This window comes from Colletotrichum karsti (genome assembly GCF_011947395.1).
Source record: "Colletotrichum karsti strain CkLH20 chromosome Unknown Scaffold14, whole genome shotgun sequence".
NCBI classification, from domain to species: Eukaryota; Fungi; Ascomycota; class Sordariomycetes; order Glomerellales; family Glomerellaceae; genus Colletotrichum; species Colletotrichum karsti.
The window spans coordinates 336144-354134 of NW_024065914.1; the positions used below are offsets into that span (position 1 = coordinate 336144).

The following is a 17991-nucleotide window of genomic DNA, read 5'->3' on the forward strand; positions in this document are numbered from 1 at the left end:
CGGGGAACTCTTCTCGCTCGACAACCGCGAGTTCCGTTGCTCGAATCCTACAATAATTTTGAAAAAACAATTCTTCTTCGAGATGAAACGTGAATAGCCACTGCATTCTCTTGGTCGGAGAAGCTCCTGTCCAACGGAGAATGTTGTCAATGTCTATCACGTCCGGGGCAAGGCGATGGAAACCGCTCGTCCTGAAACCGTACCCCTCCGGTCTGGAGATACTTGTCGACACGTCAGTGTTGCCAGTATATCTAAGGTTCATTAAACTTACTCTTCAGTCAGACATTGCCGAACATTCTGGCAGGCCAGGAAATGGCAAAGACGTGGCCGACAGTACTTAATAGCAAACTGAAAGTAACATTAGCAATACTTCATCGGGAGCATAGAGGACCACCAAAGGGTTGAGTACCTCGTAGAGAGTCAGACATCCCATGAAAGTTGTGGGACATATTTCACGACTGCTGAACATCCTTTGGAGGCCTCCCAAGTCTCCAGTGTAGATAATGGTTTGAGTCTTGCGGTATAACTCCTTATCAACATCCTCTCTCAGGATGTGCTGAAAATTCAGAGAGTAAGAGATGGGATTTAGTGTGTCAAATGTCCAGCCAAATTCTACTCTGTAGGAGTAGCCTCGAATGCCGAATGTGTAGGTCCTGGACTCCTTAACGTTCACGAAGTCGTCCATACCATGCCGTTGCATTTTCTTCGTCACTCTTGTGCTTTGCATTCCACCTTGGAAGCCGAGAACTTGCACCGGTTTTGAGTCGCTTCTCTCAATAGCAGTAGTTGTTCCGTTTGCATTCAGTGCCAAGGAGTTCGAAGTTGCTTCGGTGTTGAGTGGCAGCTCGGGTTTCGAAGGCATAACCTGCGTGCTCGCGGGGGTTGAAGTCAGCTGTTCGATTACGCTGAAGCGTGAACTACATCCGCTGTTAGGTCACACATGTGCTAGCTGAGAGATTCAAGTTCATAACATACAAAATCTCGGCGGTCATCATGTGCTGTAGATCGTTCAAGTTTCGGTCCAAAGCGGAACTTAGACGAGCGATCTCATCTTTCTTCTCCAAGAACGAGAATCCGACCGTGTACAAGGTACGTGACTTTGATGCTCTTTTTTCGAGCTTGTCGATGATGTCTTGAATCTCTCCCAGCGTTGATTGAATATCCCGCAGGACGAAAATTCCCCAGGTATGGATGAGCTCGGAGCACCGGCGGTTAGAGGCATCGCCTTCGAAGCACTTCTTGATAGCGCCAGCTACCGCCTCGACCTTCTCGACATTCTGAGCCAGGCGGCCGATTTCCTTGGATGCGGACCGGTAGGTACCGATGACACGCTTCACCTTGATCGCGGAGTCGACGAGCTGCAAGGACAATCCGATGATACCGATTGCGGCCTCCATCGTTACTGGAAATAACGTTCGGCCGTTCAAGTGCAAGAGGCAAGGAGTGATGAATCACAACAAAATGAACAGAGCAGAGCGAGGGCCTGGGTGAGTCCTGGGTTTATCTGACAACCTGAAGGCAGTCTTACGAGCAGGCTGGCGGGGTTGCTGCATGATGCCCTCCAACGAGATGCCGCCGGCTGTGCAGGTGTGGGAGAAGTGCCCCGTGGCCCAATGAGACGCATCAGGAGATATCACTGCCACAATCATGGCTGAATTCTTTGCAGATATCCCATCAGCCAAGGACTATTGCCGCCTCGGGCCTCGTGGGGAATTATTTCGTCGGTCGAGGTCCACATCAGAATTGGTATTAGAGTATAGCTGCTCATTCTGAGGTAGCACTTGGCGATGATCTGTTTCATCCAGAGGTTCTCCTCAGAGTAATATTTTGTGGAGGGATGTTTGATCGTCGGTTCGTCAAAGTTGTTTGACTGAATGTTGGTTTAAGCATTGAGTAAGCATTGAACTTTCATTGACGGGAGGAATGAACGGGGAGCTTTCTCGGAAGCATCGATGCGTGTGAAGTAGTATGCAAGTATTAGATATGTAGATATCCTGTCTAACAATAATGTGTACTAAGAACTTCTAATTATGTAAATCCCAAATGCTTTATGTGCATTCCTTTCACCTTGTCGCCATACTCAACTATTTACTCAAATGTAATATTCCAGCGGCAACTTGAGCCACTTGCACTGCTCCAAATCCTTGAAACCTCTCATCATCGTCTTCTCTACAGGCCAATCGATTGACCTAGTCTTCATATCTCCCTTGACAGAAGGCTCCCAGGGCCCCGTCTTTTCGAGCGCGTTCAATGTGTTGTTGAAACCCCTGGCCCGAAGGAAGTCCTTGTCGGGATTGGGATCATACGTCCTCGCAAACGACGAGAATGTGTCCACGAGATACTGCTCCCATGGCAAGTCGTACTGGTCTCGATATGGCAATCGTTGACGTGCCAGATTGCCGAACAGCGGCAGCAACTCTCCGGAATGACAACGCAGGTTGTTAGTCGCCGACTCTGGATCGCCGTTGGGGAACTTGTTCGACTTGGGTGCGTCGCAGAGGTCGAGACGAGGCCACTCGGGCGTCTGGTACGTCCGCTCAAACTCGTAGTAGTACACCTTCGACCCGAGCACCCCGCTGTCGAGCCCCGCGTATACCGTCGCCTGGTCGACGCAGCGGAACATGGCGTCTGTTGCCATGCGGGCACCGATCCCGAAAGCTTGCCGTGTTTTGTTCGTGGTGGTGTTCAGCGGAGGGAACAAGTTCTTTGGCGGATCTGGCAGGCCTTGTGAGGTCAGCCAGAGGGTGATGTTCGGAACGGTGCCGTTCTGCGGGAAGATGAGAAAGGGCAGGCCGTCCTCTGATGTCGTTCCCATCATCAAGTGGACATCCAACTTGTCCCCATTGAGCTGCAGCTCGTCCGAGGTCAGGTACTTGCCATCGACGACCATGTAGCGAGCTCCACGACCAACTTTCTCGACAGGCAGCTGACGAAGGCAGTCGACCTGCGACCTTGCAGTGGTGCAGTTCGTGCTGTTCAGAATCGTCTTTCCAACTACGTCCATCGACTCATCAATCGTGTAGTACTTGGCGTACGACGTCCCGTACGTCAGACCGCCGAGGCTGCTCATGGGAATTGCCCCAGCGAACTTTCCCTTTGCCTTCGGAGACGCCAGCAAAGCGCGGACGGAAGCACCGCCGGCAGACTGGCCAAAGATCGTGATTCGAGCAGGATCGCCGCCAAAGTCCCGGATGTGTTCCTGTACCCAGTCCAGAGCCGTGATCTGGTCCGCGAGACCGTAGTTCCCATTCGTCACATCATCATCCAGAGCCAGGTATCCCAGGGTGCCCAATCGGTAGTTGATGGTGACAACCACAACATCACCGCGCGAGGCCATGTTCCCTCCGTCAAATAGGGGATCGCTACCGAAGCCGCTCGTGAGAGCCCCTCCATGGATCCAGAACATAACCGGCCGAAGCCTCTTGTCAGTCTGTCTGGATCGAGGCAGATATGGCGTATAGATGTTCAGGAAGTGGCAGTCTTCGCTACCGCCGAACCCCTGATAACACGGCGACCCAAAATCGAGGGCCGAGACATTCCTGCCGTTCGAGCCCTTGTACAGCTTGGGGTACGTGAAACGTTGCGTCTTGGACGCGAATCTCAAGCCATGGAAGCGAAAGCTGTTCCTGTCGCGGAACCCCAGAGTATCGTCGGTGTTGGAGTTCACCATGACCTGCCATCGCGGACTGGTATCCTGCGCCACACCATTGGAGAACGGTGCCGAGTGTGTGCACAAAGCCGGAAGCTTTTCCGAGGGGTTGGGAGAAGACGCATTGCCCTTGGAGCTGATCGCTCTGGGGCTGCTGCTGTTTTTCGCTGTTGCGATCCAGATCGCGGACACATTCTTCTCCTGATAGTCGAGAATGGCGAGCAGTCTTTCCGTGCTGTTTGTGTCAGGAGACCATAGCAACTCCCCGAGGTCTCTACACGTTGCATTTGCCTCGTCAAAAGTAAGGGTCTCGCCCAGGAAGAGAGCGCTGAAGTTTGCCGACGGGCTTGAAGTATCTGAACATCATTCCAGTTAATATCTCACAAATCTCAATGGAGATGTCTTTCCGTGAACCTACCTCGAAGATCATTATCTCGAAGGATCGTAATGTCGGTTTTCAGCCCTGAAGGCGACGGTGCGCACGAAGCCGCTGCAGCTAGCAAAGCGACCAGAGCGGCTCTCGCCTGCATGACGTCTTACACCGAAACCAAGATGACAACTCACCGAAAGAGCACGCGAAACTCCTATGTACAACCATGGAGAAAAACACACACGACATTCGATATTCTCTTGCAAAAAGAAGGGAAGGTGTAGTTGTTCTCTTTAAGAATCAGTCTGATCAACAGACTCGAGTCGTGCTCCATCTCTTCCCAACAAGCATGCTTACCCGCCCAACTCTGCCAAACCGGACTGCCCATTGCGCCGAAGATGCGTGAGAAAGGGCCAGATGCAGACCAAGGAACAAGGAACCAGAAGGCGAATCCCTCAAAAGGAAAAGGTCGGCACGGTCCGGTTGGGTGTCCTTGTCTAGCCACTTAGACTATGCAGCGCCGCCTGTGGTGAAGCTATCCTGTGCCTGTCCAGGCACACACGAAGTTTGGGGTCGAGCGAGGAGCTTTCCCTGCCAACGAAAACCCGACTACGCAATTGCTTCCATGCCGGGAAGGACGCAGAGAAGGAGCCAAAAGATGGTGTGGGCGGTCAACAGGGAAGCATGGTGGACTCTCGAGTTTTAGACTGTATGCATGAGATCGCCCGGAGGCCCGATGCTTGGTCCGAGAACTGTTCAAGTTTCAAACCTTAGTTTCTTATCTTCAGCGCGACAATATCGAACCAGATTTGTGGATCAACTACTTTGTTTCTGCGTTTGTGGTTTTCCTCCGAGGTCGAAGTTCGTTACGCCGAGGCGAAGGGCGAACCGCCTTCACTTGCCTTCGGAAGACTTTCTGTCTTGAAAGTTGTTGCAGCCCTCCCACATCCGCCGGTGATGGGGATGTGACGTTGGACACCACACACTTCGGGTGACAGGCGCGTGCCGATTGCCCGACGGGATTCATCTCAGAATTACGGTGATCGGAGCCGCCGGCGGACGGATTCCCTTCTGCAGGACCCCTTTCTTTCCGCCCACTCGGATCGGTGCGGAGCGCATGCTGTAACAGACGTCTAAACGCGCGAGACTGAGCGAACGAGCGAGGAGCAGAGTCAAGAACTCGGTGGTAAACGAGGTGAGCCACGGTGAGATGAACGACACAGAACATGGTTCAATCAACCGCGATCGATGTTCCAGGCCAATATGATCGTTCCATATTTTACGGTTTGCAGCATTGGCCAGAGCCAAGAACCTCACGAAACGGGATCATTGTTACTTTCCTCGCATCTGATGCTCGCTTACATGGGTCTCTTCTCGAGTTTGTCCATGCAGACGAAACTTTGGTCCCAGCAGGATGGCTTACCTCATTCGAAGTGAGCTTACTTCATGCTTTACTGTCTCAAGGAAGACTGTGTGGAGGATTGAGGCTCAGCATTGGTGGGACAGCTTTCAGTGTATCACATCGACGACATGTCAAGGCAAGACAGCTTGTGTGTCGGATGAACCACAATGTCAAATTCCACATTTGTAACTAAATGTGAGGCTTAGTAGAAGTCTGCAACTCCAAGCGACGCATCTCTCCGACTCTTCCGTACGGCGATGAAGCTGAACGAATTTCAGAAAACCAGGTTTCCTATTGATCCATTATGGATCACCAGGATGCCACAAGAACCTCCTTGACCTCTGTGTTCAGCAGCATGTTCATCCCCTTACTTGGGGTTAGGAGGATCCTCGCCGGTGCAGCAGTTGAAGTGCTCCATTGAACCAATCCAGTAGTGGAGGGGCCATTTCTTGCAATCCATCGTGCCCTGCGCCTCCAAACCGTCACCGCCCCGACACTCAGAAGTGCCGGCGGAGAGGACATTGGTGATGTCGCTGTTGCCAAGGTATGTCCGTTCGAATTCTGTGGCAGACTGGGGATTGCCGACAGCGAAGACGCAGCTGCCGCTGGTCATGAGGTTGAGCCAATGGTGACCCTGCCAGAGATAGTTAGTTCTTCCCGATACTGATATTGATACAAGAGGTGGGCTTGAGAACATACCGCGAAGTCTCTCCCCTCAAACACCCAGCGGCCATAGTGTCCATTCCAGAAGCGGGCGAGGTTCCCGCAGTCATCCATATTGGCGCCCTTGCCGCGTTTCATGCAGGTCGGACTGGAGTAATGCATGCAGATGAGAGTGGGCTTGGCTCCCTTCTCGAAAAGGCTTCTCGCAATGAGTGGGGAGCCGTCAGCGGGAGGAGAGTCGGACGTTTGCGTGAGAGAGGCAGTGTCGACCTCATCGTCATCGATGTCTAGTCTGGCGACGGCTGTGTTGACATAGACGGCGTGACAGGTTCCATCATCAAGCTTCATCGAATAGCAGACGGAGTTTTCGAGGTTAGTCTTGCCGTCATTGCAGATGGAGGAACAATCATCGCCTGCAGACTGACCGGGGACAAGAGGCCCAGCAGATACGGCGGCTATGATCATCGCCGCAACAGCGATGAGACGATCCATATAGACCATCTTGTTCTATGTGATACAGAATATACGTTTTGGAGGCAAAGAGGTGAGAGATTGTCTATTTGAAGACGATAGCGTGCTTTGGGCGAAGGTTGTGTGAGGCGGATGAGGTTGAGCCTGAGACTGACCAGAAGACAGACATGTGGCCTTCTGGCAAGATGGGAGCTTATGGTACTTATTTCTTTATTTATTCTTTGGAAGGAGTTGTAGGAAGCTGTCGGCACGAAACTGAGGAAGGTACGAGGACTTTCAACAAAGAGAGGTCGCCCTTGCCTTACTTGTGCTACCGAACACATCTTGCAGAAATACGAATCATCAGGCCAGTAGGTCATTTTAAGCTGTGAGCGGTGATTATGAGCAGGTTTATGTGTAACGTGCGACGGTTCTCTTCTCTTCTGGCTGTTGGTGATGATTACCGAGCTATGTTTGACGAAAAACAATCCATGAGAGTGTGCCTTGCTGTCTCGCATTTGTATAGCACATATGTTCCTGAGCTAAACAAATCTAGACTGAGCACTCCCTGAATAATGAGCCACATCCAAGTTGCAAGAGTAGTATTCCTTATGAAGTAATCCGTGAACATCATATCTAGTGGTACACAACCTTGAGATAGTTGGCGATATACCAGAAGAACTCCACATTATTCTTTCTCTTCCGCCAAGTGTGACCGACAGAACCAATAAGATGGACACAATCGGTGTTTCTCAATATTTTTACCGGGCCTAGAGGCATTGAAATTGTCAGCAATCAAGTCTTTCATTATATCTCGGGGCCAAAGCTGGTCAACGACTATGACCGAACTTGACAGTGTATATTACATGCAAGTGGTCTTACCTCACAAAGTAAGCTTTACTAGAAATACCCAAGTCCACAAGCTCAAGCCAAGTCCTGGTGCAGCCGTTGATGAAGATGGAAACCATCTCGCTACTGAGTAGCAAACGAGAGGCAAGCAGCTTCCCCGAAGGGTTTCTAGCCTCCATAGCAAACTCCGAAAGCTGCCAAGGTTGGTGATCTCGGAAGTAGCATGTAGTGTAACACTCATCAGCCTAAATCAATGAGTTTCGACATATTGAGTGCTAAAAAAAACCTAGCGTTAGTGTCACATAGGTAGTTAGACATGGATTTCGCAAGCTCACTGTGAGAACAATTCTCATCTTGCCCATCCTTCTCAACTCAAACTTGAGTCTCACTCACAACATACCTCAGGCTTCCACGGCAAGGTTTACAACTCCCCCGGATGAGTACTCAGGGTGAGGCTCACTCGCCAGGCACCAGCCCAAACTTCACCCCACGTCCACCTCTACGAACACACTCGCCTCCCTCCCTACCTTCATAGTCGCCAACGCGTCCGCTCCTGTCGGGTTCCTGGGCCCGTAACGACCAGAGACGGCTTAGCCAAGCGGTAGAACAAAATACGGTTAGAAATCGCTGCTTAAGCATGCGTTTCATAGGTTCGAATCTTAGTTCGGGCTGAACTTTTGGTCTTCTTTTTGTTGTTTCTTTTACTCGCTGCTCTTCTTTTGAATGCAAGTAAATATTTCCATTATATATAGATACATTTTGTTGCTTGCCTGTTTGCCTCTCTATTCTTTTTCCTGCCGCGGGTAGAAGTTTGTCTGTATCAACTGCCCGCGAGGTACCACAGGACGGGGGGTAGGGAGAATGCAGATGGGGGGAGGGCACCAGCTTGAAGTCGCGTGTGCCAACTATGTTTGGTCGCAGATCGAGTAGGATTTCGATGTGCCTCGAGAGACATCTGTAGCCGCTTCCTCTTCTCTCAGCACTGCTTATTCGAAATCACACCGGCTCACGTTGATGATTCAAGGACAAACTTGTATGGACGCGACGTGAGATATAGGAATATGTAAGGATGAGGTATCAGTCTGATTCATCTTCGCTCATTAAATGATATCTACCTATCTCAAAGTGCCTGACCATCTACAGTCTGGACGGAGCAAAACAGCACAGGGTGATCTTTCGCAAACTACGCCTCCCCATTGCGCTCTAAACAAGAAAGTCTGTCTGAGTTCCTATTCGTAAATGAATTTTCTTTCACCGCGGCGTATTAGGCAGCGGCCTGGGTCCGACAATCTGTCTTCGGCCAGCTCCGATACCCTGGCTACCCTTGTTCTGGCTGTCGCCGCCAGTGTACCCAGCCCACTGGCTCACGTCCCAGCGACCGCCGATACCGCCACCGATGCCGTCGACGCCGTTGCCCGTGGGCACGGCCTTGGCGGTCTCCTCCTGGGCCTCCTCCCACTCGCGCTGGCGCTGGCGCTCCATCTCCATCTCGCGCTCGAGGAGCGACTTGGACGCCCAGCCGCCGGCCTTGGTCTTATTCTGGCTCTGGGCGCGCCGGCGGTCCTCGCCGTCTTGCTCCGCCGTTGCACCGAGCTCGCGGGAGTAGGTCTGCCTGGTGGCCGGCTGAGCGGGTGCCGCGTTGTTAGCGAGGAATCTGTCGGTCCGGCTTGGCGGGGGCTGGGCAGCCGCCTTGTATGCGGCGGGGTCCGGAAGCGGTCGTCCGCCCGTAGTGTGGGTCACGACCTTTTGCGGCGGCGGGGAAGCGACGGCCCTCGGGTCCGGCAGGGGTCTCGGGGATCTCGGGGGTGGGGCCGGCGGCTCGTCCTCTTGCGCGTCTTGGTGTTGGGCCCACGCGGTCTGAAGTACCTCACGCTCACCCTTGGACCAGGAATCCTGGCGGCTGGGTGTTCCGTCGGACGGCCGGCTCTTAGACCTCAGCCGAGCCTTGGGATCGTTGGTGATGGTCAACGTTCGGCCCGTTCGTTCCTGGCGTTCGCGCTCGTACTGTCTTTCTCGTTCTCTGGCCTTCTCAAGCTCTGCCTCCAGCTCGGCGATTCGGTCGGCTCCGGTCTTTTGCGGCTGGACCTTCTGCTCCGCCTGGTACTGACTGAGGAATTGTCCACGAAGGCGGGCGTCACTGCGACTTCTAGTGCGGCTCCGCTCATCGACAAGACGCGCCTCGGCCTCCTGCTCCTCCTTGCGCCGCTTCTCCTCCGTGAGCTTCCACATACGCTCTTCTTCCTCCCACTGCCTTCTCTCCTCATCTACACGGCGCTTTTCTTCGTCTGCGCGGCGTTGCTTCTCTTCCACGAGACGTTGAATATGTCTTTCCTCCTCTTCGCGGGCTTCACGCTCTTCTGCTTCCAGCTTTTGGCGTCTGAGGTCCTCCATCTGTTGACGTTGAAGCTCTTCTTCGGCCTCCTTTTCCTTCCGTCTCTTCTCCTTCTCGGCCAGGCTTGGGACGTTGGGTCCCGCACTAGTGATCTGTCTCCGACTGCCAAACGAGATACCGAGATTGCCCTGACTGGCACCGCCCATGTAGCCGTACTGGGCAATGTTCCACGCCGGAGAAGTGGCTCCCTCGTGCTCCTTCTTGCTCCAGCTAGTAGTCGGAGAGGTAGGCTTCGTCGGACTCCACCTGCCGGAGCCCGAATCGCCAGTCTTGGCACTGGCGAGGTTAGGCCGAGGCGAGCCGAAGCCACCAGAAGTATTGGAGAATCCGCGAGATCGTGTCGGCGAAGGAGTGCCGCGGCCGGTGCCCTGAGGACTCATGACACCCCGGGTCTTGCCACCGATCGGGCTCGGGAATTTGGCCGGGTTCGCGGCGTGGGCGGCGCGACTGAAGGCGCCGAGGCACTGCAGCACTTGGGCGGGGTCCTTTTGTTCGTATAAGTCGACGGTGAGGAAGACGTCGTGTTCTTGGAGGTTCAAGGGCGGCTGCTTGCAGGCGCGCAGGAAGTGCGAGATGTTCTCCATCTGGACAAACGGCATGGCCGACTTCTTGAACTTGACGCCGGGTGGTGGCACCGCCAGGTTGATAAGTCTGGAGGCATCGCACGTTAGTACACCGAGCCGGTGGGATGAGGAACTCGCTTTCACCTACTTGCAGAGCGCAACTCCATCTTTGAGGCTCTCGAGCAGGTCTCCAGCGGGAAGCCTCTCGCCGAGGACGCTCTCGATCCACGTGCTAACCTCCTTCGCGGCGGCAGGCGTGTACCTCTCGAGGCGCAACTTGCGCAGGTCCTTGTCTAACGACGTTACCGAAGCCATCTTGAAGTTGTGGTGATCGCAATCGAAAGAAGAGAATCTTCGTGAAACGGAAATCGGTTGTGGTGATTGCGCTTTAAGCGCTTCGTTTGCAGTCGGAGTGTTCGTGGGTGCGTTTCAGTGACGCGGCGGTTAGGCGCTGACGTCGGCGGGGTCCGGCGATGACGGAACGGTGTACCTAAGATACTCGGAATCTCTGCTTTGCGTTGCTCACTCAGCCCTGCGCGCGGGCGCGGGAAAAAAGGGCACTGCCTCGGTTGTTTTATAGACGCAGCTTCCTGCAGATGCAGTCTTCGGGGTAAGTAAAACGAAAAGAGGACCAGAGAGGCGATCCAAATGTTTTGCGGAGAGAGAGTGAGAGAAAGAGAGGAGAGAACAATTGATATGTCGGGTGGCAGGGGACGAAGAAGCACTTGTGCCTTGTTGGTGGGGAATATTTGATTGTTTATGCATCTCTTCAAGCCCAGCGGGAAGCCTGGATAAAGGTTGACAGCGCCCGGGGCCCGGCCTGCCCGCCGCGGGCCTTGCGGACACTGGAGTGACGTGTGCGGTGGTGGCTGGTGGGGTTCGATGCAACTCTGGAAGGTGCATTGGGCAACTGTGCTGCAGAAACATAAAAAGGCGTGGCTGAGGATAAGGATGCCCAATCACGATCCAGCCAATGATGCCTCGGCCGAAACAGAGCTTTGTGGCGGTGCAAATTATTCAAGCTTGACCTCATTACTTTTCGCGAGAAACCTAGCAACTTTGAGATCTTGATGCCATGGGTTTCTGAGCGAAAACCAACATTCTCAGTTCTCCCCAACCTCACACAATAACGCAACAAAATGTCCTCGACGAGGATATCGCCAATTCTGGAGGCATGGTACAAGTGGAAGTCGCTCAGACTACCATGGCGTAAACGCTTTCTAGTCGGTCCGTTCACCCCTCCCTCCACCTCCAAGCTTCTCGTATATAAGAGAGAGCTTCCTTGGAAACCCTCGCAGACTAACATCGCTCGGTTCCAGGCCGTGACCTGCAGGGTTACACATACTGGGAGTTCCGCGAGCACCGCGGCGACGGACCCGGTCGCTTCCGCCGAATCGTCCACTACCCCCGTTCGACATACCTCTCCGACGTGAAGGTGTCGCCGTTATGGCACCAGTGGCTGCGACACACCCGCGAGCACCCGCCGTCGCTCGAGGAACAGTCCACCGAGGTCGTCAGACAGCAGCGGATGAAGATGCTGGCCGCCCAGGCGGACGCGCGTTGGGAGGCGAAGCCGAGGGTGATGGACGCGCCGGGGCAGCCGATGGGACAGCCCCTACCGGCGTTGAACACGGCGCAGACGCAGCCGATAGCACCGGAGCTAGAGACGACGAACGCGGAGACGACCGCTGAGGCGACGGCAACACCATCGCCTGAACCGACACTGAAACCTAGCTCGACGAAGAAGAAGTATGGTCACGATCCATGGGAGCAGGCGAAGGGGCCCGGCGAAAGCTGGCAGCCCCAAGCGTGGGTACCGCCGCCGGCGGCCAAGAAGTAGAATGGTATAAAGCGAAACGATGACGATGCATCTGTGTATTTCTAGAAGACGGACCCCAATCTCCGCACCCTGTATCAATAATTCGATGTGGAACCGTTCCGCAACCAAATGACCCCCCGGTATCTGGCCATTTTTCAGGTCAGCCGTATTGCGATGAAATTCGGGATGGCCTTGTCGTCAGAAATGCTCCCCCGCTCCAATCTCAGAGAACGCCGAAACTCCAACCCAACGCCAACCGATGATGCCCCCAGCCCAGGCGCCTCGCCGCATCACTCAGAAGCCACCACGGGAGCGTGGGTGACTAGTCGACCTCTTCTTTCTTGGCATCTCTCTCCACGGCGTTCCTCAACCGCTCCTCCTGTCTCCTCCAATGGCTGCCCTCCTCGTAGTCCTTGCTTATCCTCAACGCGCTCCTCAGCCTCTCGCTCTCCTTCATCTTGGCGTCCGCCATCTCGTGCACCTGGTGACTCTTGAAGTGCTTCCGCACCGGTCCGCCGCCGCCGCGGGAGTTCTTCTTGCTCTCGAGCTCGGCGAGCAGCTTCTGTCGCAGCTCGTCGCATCGCTTCTCGACCTCTTCTTCCTCGAGACTATAAGTCACGCATCTCGTCAGCTATCTGCCGCCAAGACTGGGTAAAGGATGATGCAAAGATAAGCTTACCCTTCGTCCTCGAGGGTGTCGCGCAGGTCGAGCACCTTGACCTCGATCTCGCGCTTGCGGTCGTGCTCGAGAATCTCCTTATCGGGGACCCGCGGCTTGTGACGCAGCGAGTCGGCGTCTTTCGGAGGGTACGGCGCGCCGTAGTCGCGCGGCCGCATCTGCGCGAGGTTTCGCTGCACGTAGCCCGAGGTGCCGCTGCCGCGCGGCGTCGAGAGGCCGACGTTGTCAGACATTGTCGTCGTCGTTTGAATTGGTTGGTGATTGTTACGAATAGAGGATCTCGCGGAGGAAACTGCGCTGTGGAGGTTTTCCTCTTCGTCTGTCGATCGGCGGTGTCGGAGAAGATCAAGGTTGGGTGGGATGGGATGATCAGGGAGTACGGAGTACTCGCGTTGGAGCTTGGGGGGCTGACGGCAGAGACGTCACTGCAACCTGTTGGACCCTTGGCAAAAGTTCAGTCGGCCAGAAGGCGGTGAGTGTGATTCGTCCAAATGACGACTGACGTATCGGCGGCAGAAAAAAAGGATGCGGGTGGGATGGTGGGGTACTTTCTGCATTGGGCGATTGAAAGACTCACTAACCGCGAAGACTCATCGATGTAAGTGAAAAAAGTCCAAGGACGAGATGAGTGAGTGATTTCTAATCAAACACATAAGAAACATACGGATTTTTCGATTGAGATATATATCGACTATTCTCATCAGAAATCTCGGCATATCCCCGTCTCGCAAACAAACTCAACCCCTCAAAATGCCGTCCCTCGAAGGCCTCACTGAGGGGCAACCGACCCTGGACGCCATCGCCGCCGCGACCCAGGAACCCGAGGAACTCACCTTCCCCCCGGTGACCAAGGATCACATCCTCAACTGCTCCTACGACAGCTGGTTCCCCAAGTACCGCACCGTCTCGATTCGCTCCCGCATCATCAAGCTGTCCCCGGACTTCGTCCAGTACATCCGCGACGACGGCATCATCCTCGCCGACGACGACGACACTCAGACGGATGCCCAGGACGAGGACGACTGGGCGCCCTCCTCCAACACCTCGGGCGCGCCCCGGCGGAACCAGCCGGACCCGGACTCGGAGGACTCGGACTCGGACGCCGACGACGCGGACTCGCGCCCGCCGAACCAGCGCTTCCCGGAGATCCACAAGGAGATCAAGGACCGCATCGCCGAGCTCGGCGGCGCCGTCGCCCCGAAGCTCAACTGGTCCGCCCCCAAGGATGCCGCCTGGATCTCGCCGCACCAGAACACGCTCAAGTGCACGACGCCCAACGACGTCTACCTCCTCCTCAAGAGCTCGAGCTTCGTGAGCCACGACCTCGAGCACGCCTTCGACGACACCGTCGCCTCGTCCTCGAACCGGCCCTTCCAGCCCGTGCTGGTGCTCCGCCCCTTCTTCGCGCCCAACCCGGCCCTCGAGTTCCGGTGTTTCGTCAAGCACCGCGCGCTCCTGGGAATCTGCCAGCGCGACTGGAACCACTACCCCTTCCTCTCCGACCTGCGCCCGGCACTGGTGTCGCGGATCTCCGACTTCTTCGAGGACAGGCTGCGCTTCACGTTCCCGGACGGGTGCTTCGCGTTTGACGTGTACGTGCCGGGGGACAGCGACTCGCGGGACGAGCTGGGCAAGGTGCGGCTGATCGACGTGAACCCGTGGGCGCCGCGGACGGACAGCCTGCTCTTCTCGTGGGGGGAGCTGCTGGAGTTCGAGGTGCCGAAGCCGATGCTGGGGTCTGTTGTGAACGAGGAGGAGCAGGTGGAGGGCAGCGGGGCGGAGGAGACGACGGACGACGAGGATGCGGATGAGCTCGTTCCCGAGTTGAGGCTCGTGGAGAAGGATAACCCGGCGGCGTTCAACTTCAGCACGCCGCAGTACTCTGCGCACAAGCTCCCCAAGGAGGTCGTGGACGCGAGCTTGGCGGGCGAGGGTGGGTTGAGGGAGTTTGCGCAGCGGTGGAAGGAGATGACGGAGGCGGAGGGCGGTGGTGACGTTTGGGAGAACGCACCGTAGGGTGGGGGATGACGAGGAAGAGGAGGAGGCTGTAGATCAGGTACATATAGGGTGAACCGCACTGATGATCATAATGTTGGACGATTTCTGGCAGCCATATGCGGCCTGTTATTTGTGATGCCAATGCCGGTATCATACGTGATAACTGGCCACGAGAATATGTGTGCTTACACCTCTCACCCTTCTGGGCATATATCATACACATGCCTCACAATCAACAGCTAAGACTTATCAAGAAGTGCAAAGATATCCAGAAATCGTATTCGAATGTATACAAAATAAGGACATATATAAAACAGGCATAAAGGCGGCACCCTCGCTGTCCATATCCGAGGGCCCTTATGACGCAGTCCAATGACGTCTTGCCAGGGTATATCATCTCATCAGATACAAGACATTACCATTTTCGCATCCAAAAAGTGCGGCTGACTGCGGCAGTCGACGCCGGAGAAAAGAAGAGCATACCACCGCGGTTGATCGGGTGGGAACCAACCACATCCGCAAACAAAGAAGGCCTCCCCGAGTAAATGCTTTACATGACGACACAGCAAGCCTTCTCCAGCTTCTTGAGGATCTTGACGACGATGTCGTCGTCCTGCCCCTGTTGCTGCTGACCGCCGTGGTGCTGCTGTTGACCACCATGGTGCTGTTGCTGACCGCCGTGATGCTGCTGCGGTTGCCCACCATGGTGTCCACCGCCCTGCTGAGGCGGCGGCGGCATCGTCGCGTCGCCGCCCTGGAGGTTGATGTAGATCCTGCCGGCGTTATCCTCGGTGGAGAAGTTGAGGCCCATCTCGCGACAAATCGCCTCGATGCGCGGCTTCAGCTTCTGCACGTGGCCCGTAGAGTGGTTGCCCTTGCCGACGATGGCGTGCAGGTGGTCCTGGCCGCGGGCGCGGTCGGCGCGGATGCGCTCCTCGAGGATGCGCTCCGCCTCCTCGACGAACTGGCCGTGGAGGTCGACGCAGCTGCCCGTGACGCGGCCGGCGGCGTTGTTCTCGCGGAAGATGTACTCGGACGCCTGGCGGTTGTAGTCCTCCATCTTCTGGGCATGGCGCTTGCCCTCGTTCGAGAGCTCCTTGGCGGCTGCACCATCGCCGGACTGGTAGGCCTGCTGGGACTGTATACCGACATGTGAGCTTTAGAGAACCTTGGAGATCGCGAGCGGGCTTGGGGGAGAACGGACGCGCTCGAAGCAGTTGTTACGCTTGTTGGCTTCCTCGCGGGCTAGGTCGCGAAGGCGATCGTACTCGCGCTCCACGTCGTCATCGTCGTTGTCGGCGTGATTAAACGCTGTAAGGGTGCATTCCTGTCAGCTCGTGTTGTTTGAAGTTGCCCTAAGATGGTGATTTGTTTCTCATGCTTCCCGTGGCGGTCAAGGCTCCAGCCACAGCTTCAGGGGTAGTAGGTAGGTAAACACAAAACAGACGGGGCTTCTCACCGCGACCGCCAAGGCGGTTCATAGGAATAGACATTGTTTTTTCCCGTGCGGACAGTCGACAAAGATTTGCCTATGTATGTAAGACAAAAATCTGACGTCAAACTCAAGAAGAGTTGATGCACTCGGCAGTGGGAGAGGGCCAAGTCCAGTCGGGCGCGACTGACGTGGTTGGCACAACGGCGCTAAACAAGCTTGTTTTTTCGGCTTCGGCCGCGTAATTGTGGAGACGTGCTCCGGCATTGCCCAGGTGGAGGCTCCTTCACTGGCCGGCCCGGCTCCCGCTCCGGGTCCGCCAGCCTGACGATAGCATAGCGCAGATAAGTCCCGCGGCGGATCCGTTGCTGCCCTCGACCCGGGTTGTTGTTGCAGGCAGAGTGTCTCTCGAGCGTGAATCCGGGGATGGGCACCCATTGTGCTGACAGTGTGATCTTCAGGGGAAGAGCCGTGCGCGTCCACCAAGACAGCACTCAGTGGCCGAAGACCACGAGCCACGATTTGTACAGTGCACCAGCTGGTGCAATATTTGAGAAATTCTATTGCCTTTTGTTGCGTGTATGTATTTCTCACATCTGTGTCGGTGCAAATTGGCCTGAAACGAGCCAGACCCAGCGCCTGGTCTGGACGACTATCGTGGCTGATGCTAATACGTCGTTTCACAGCTCTCCGGGACAATGATGTTCTAGGTCCGTCCGAAACAACACTCGAACAGCCGGGAAGGGCATGAATACCCGCAATAGCGAAGGCTGGAGTTTTGCGTACAGTATCATGGATTCTTCATACCGAAAACAGGTCCCTGTGTGATGTGCCAGACGGTCGTTACACAAGCGACAAGCTCAGGGATGGAAAGCTTCTGTGGGTCTTCTAGAACATCTCCTTTTTGGAATTCTCCAACATTGAACTTTCCCGTCGTGCGCAATTATCGTCCGAACCAGCCGATCAAGTGCTGATTCCAGATGAAATGATGATGAGCGTGCGGGAAAGTAAAAAAAAGCTCCCATGAGATCTGAAAAGCAACAGCAGATGATCGTAAGAGAAACCTCAGTAGTGCCGTAGCGCACCTGCAGCGCGGCATCTGCAAAAATGCCTGTTCCTGAATCCTACGGCTTGTGTTACGTTGGTTGGACGCATCTTCTCGCTTGTGCCTGGCGCGATATGCACGAGAGGACGCGCAGAATTCTCCATCTGTCAGATTCAAAGGGATGAATGCCGCGGCCGCCATTTGTCCGCCCGCAAGCAACTAGGGCGGAGGCAACGAGACGACGACGACAACGACGACGACGACCAAAACGGATGAGGATTTCGGCTTCGGAAACGAAGAGAGACCCCACAATTCCGGGCCCTCTTCAATTAAAAGGAGCCTTCTCGTGATCCCGCGTGGAACGATTTTGCGACTCCACAGTTTTGCCTCTTCAGGCATTCGATGCCAATGAGTTCCTTGCTTTCTGCCAGTTTTCGGACTGGGTCCGCGTCGCATCGTGAAAAGGAGCTCGCATGCCATGTGGCCTCCCTGTACCTACGCGGGAATAGTTTCTCGTAGTAGTCTCCGGCCGGCTGCCCGCAAAGATCTAGTGACTGAGCGAAATTACCTTATTTCGGATGCGAAATATGCCCGCCGTCTGCCGATTTCTTCTTTCGACTTTCGACTGAGCTGAGGGCGCTCTTGTTGTACGTTTGGTGCAACGGTCACAGATCTCATGA

General features: G+C 55.1%; 7 protein-coding genes across 7 annotated transcripts; 2 read left to right on the forward strand and 5 right to left on the reverse strand.

Annotated features, from left to right (window-relative positions):
* Positions 1-267: 267 nt before the first annotated feature.
* Positions 268-1649, reverse strand: CkaCkLH20_05049 (uncharacterized protein; the record flags this gene model as incomplete). The annotated part of the gene is made up of 4 exons (XM_038887768.1): positions 268-348; positions 410-917; positions 976-1402; positions 1529-1649. The coding sequence occupies 4 exons, from the start codon at positions 1647-1649 to the stop codon at positions 268-270; spliced, it is 1137 nt and encodes a 378-aa protein (XP_038746810.1).
* A 443-nt stretch (positions 1650-2092) lies between these two features.
* Positions 2093-6585, reverse strand: CkaCkLH20_05050 (putative carboxylesterase from carbohydrate esterase family gh10; the record flags this gene model as incomplete). The annotated part of the gene is made up of 3 exons (XM_038887769.1): positions 2093-3884; positions 5793-6055; positions 6121-6585. 3 exons carry the CDS (start codon positions 6583-6585, stop codon positions 2093-2095), a joined length of 2520 nt encoding a protein of 839 aa, XP_038746811.1.
* Positions 6586-8634: 2049 nt separating this feature from the next.
* Positions 8635-10653, reverse strand: CkaCkLH20_05051 (calponin; the record flags this gene model as incomplete). The annotated part of the gene is made up of 2 exons (XM_038887770.1): positions 8635-10426; positions 10487-10653. 2 exons carry the CDS (start codon positions 10651-10653, stop codon positions 8635-8637), a joined length of 1959 nt encoding a protein of 652 aa, XP_038746812.1.
* An 824-nt stretch (positions 10654-11477) lies between these two features.
* On the forward strand, positions 11478-12178 carry CkaCkLH20_05052 (uncharacterized protein; the record flags this gene model as incomplete). The annotated part of the gene is made up of 2 exons (XM_038887771.1): positions 11478-11565; positions 11658-12178. 2 exons carry the CDS (start codon positions 11478-11480, stop codon positions 12176-12178), a joined length of 609 nt encoding a protein of 202 aa, XP_038746813.1.
* Positions 12179-12479: 301 nt separating this feature from the next.
* CkaCkLH20_05053 (pre-mRNA-splicing factor cwc21) lies at positions 12480-13069 on the reverse strand (the record flags this gene model as incomplete). Its single annotated transcript, XM_038887772.1, has 2 exons — positions 12480-12765; positions 12837-13069. 2 exons carry the CDS (start codon positions 13067-13069, stop codon positions 12480-12482), a joined length of 519 nt encoding a protein of 172 aa, XP_038746814.1.
* Positions 13070-13586: 517 nt separating this feature from the next.
* Positions 13587-14852, forward strand: CkaCkLH20_05054 (cell cycle control protein cdc123; the record flags this gene model as incomplete). The annotated part of the gene is made up of 1 exon (XM_038887773.1): positions 13587-14852. One exon carries the CDS (start codon positions 13587-13589, stop codon positions 14850-14852), a length of 1266 nt encoding a protein of 421 aa, XP_038746815.1.
* A 532-nt stretch (positions 14853-15384) lies between these two features.
* Positions 15385-16327, reverse strand: CkaCkLH20_05055 (smr domain-containing protein; the record flags this gene model as incomplete). The annotated part of the gene is made up of 3 exons (XM_038887774.1): positions 15385-15972; positions 16039-16145; positions 16273-16327. The coding sequence occupies 3 exons, from the start codon at positions 16325-16327 to the stop codon at positions 15385-15387; spliced, it is 750 nt and encodes a 249-aa protein (XP_038746816.1).
* Positions 16328-17991: the final 1664 nt, after the last annotated feature.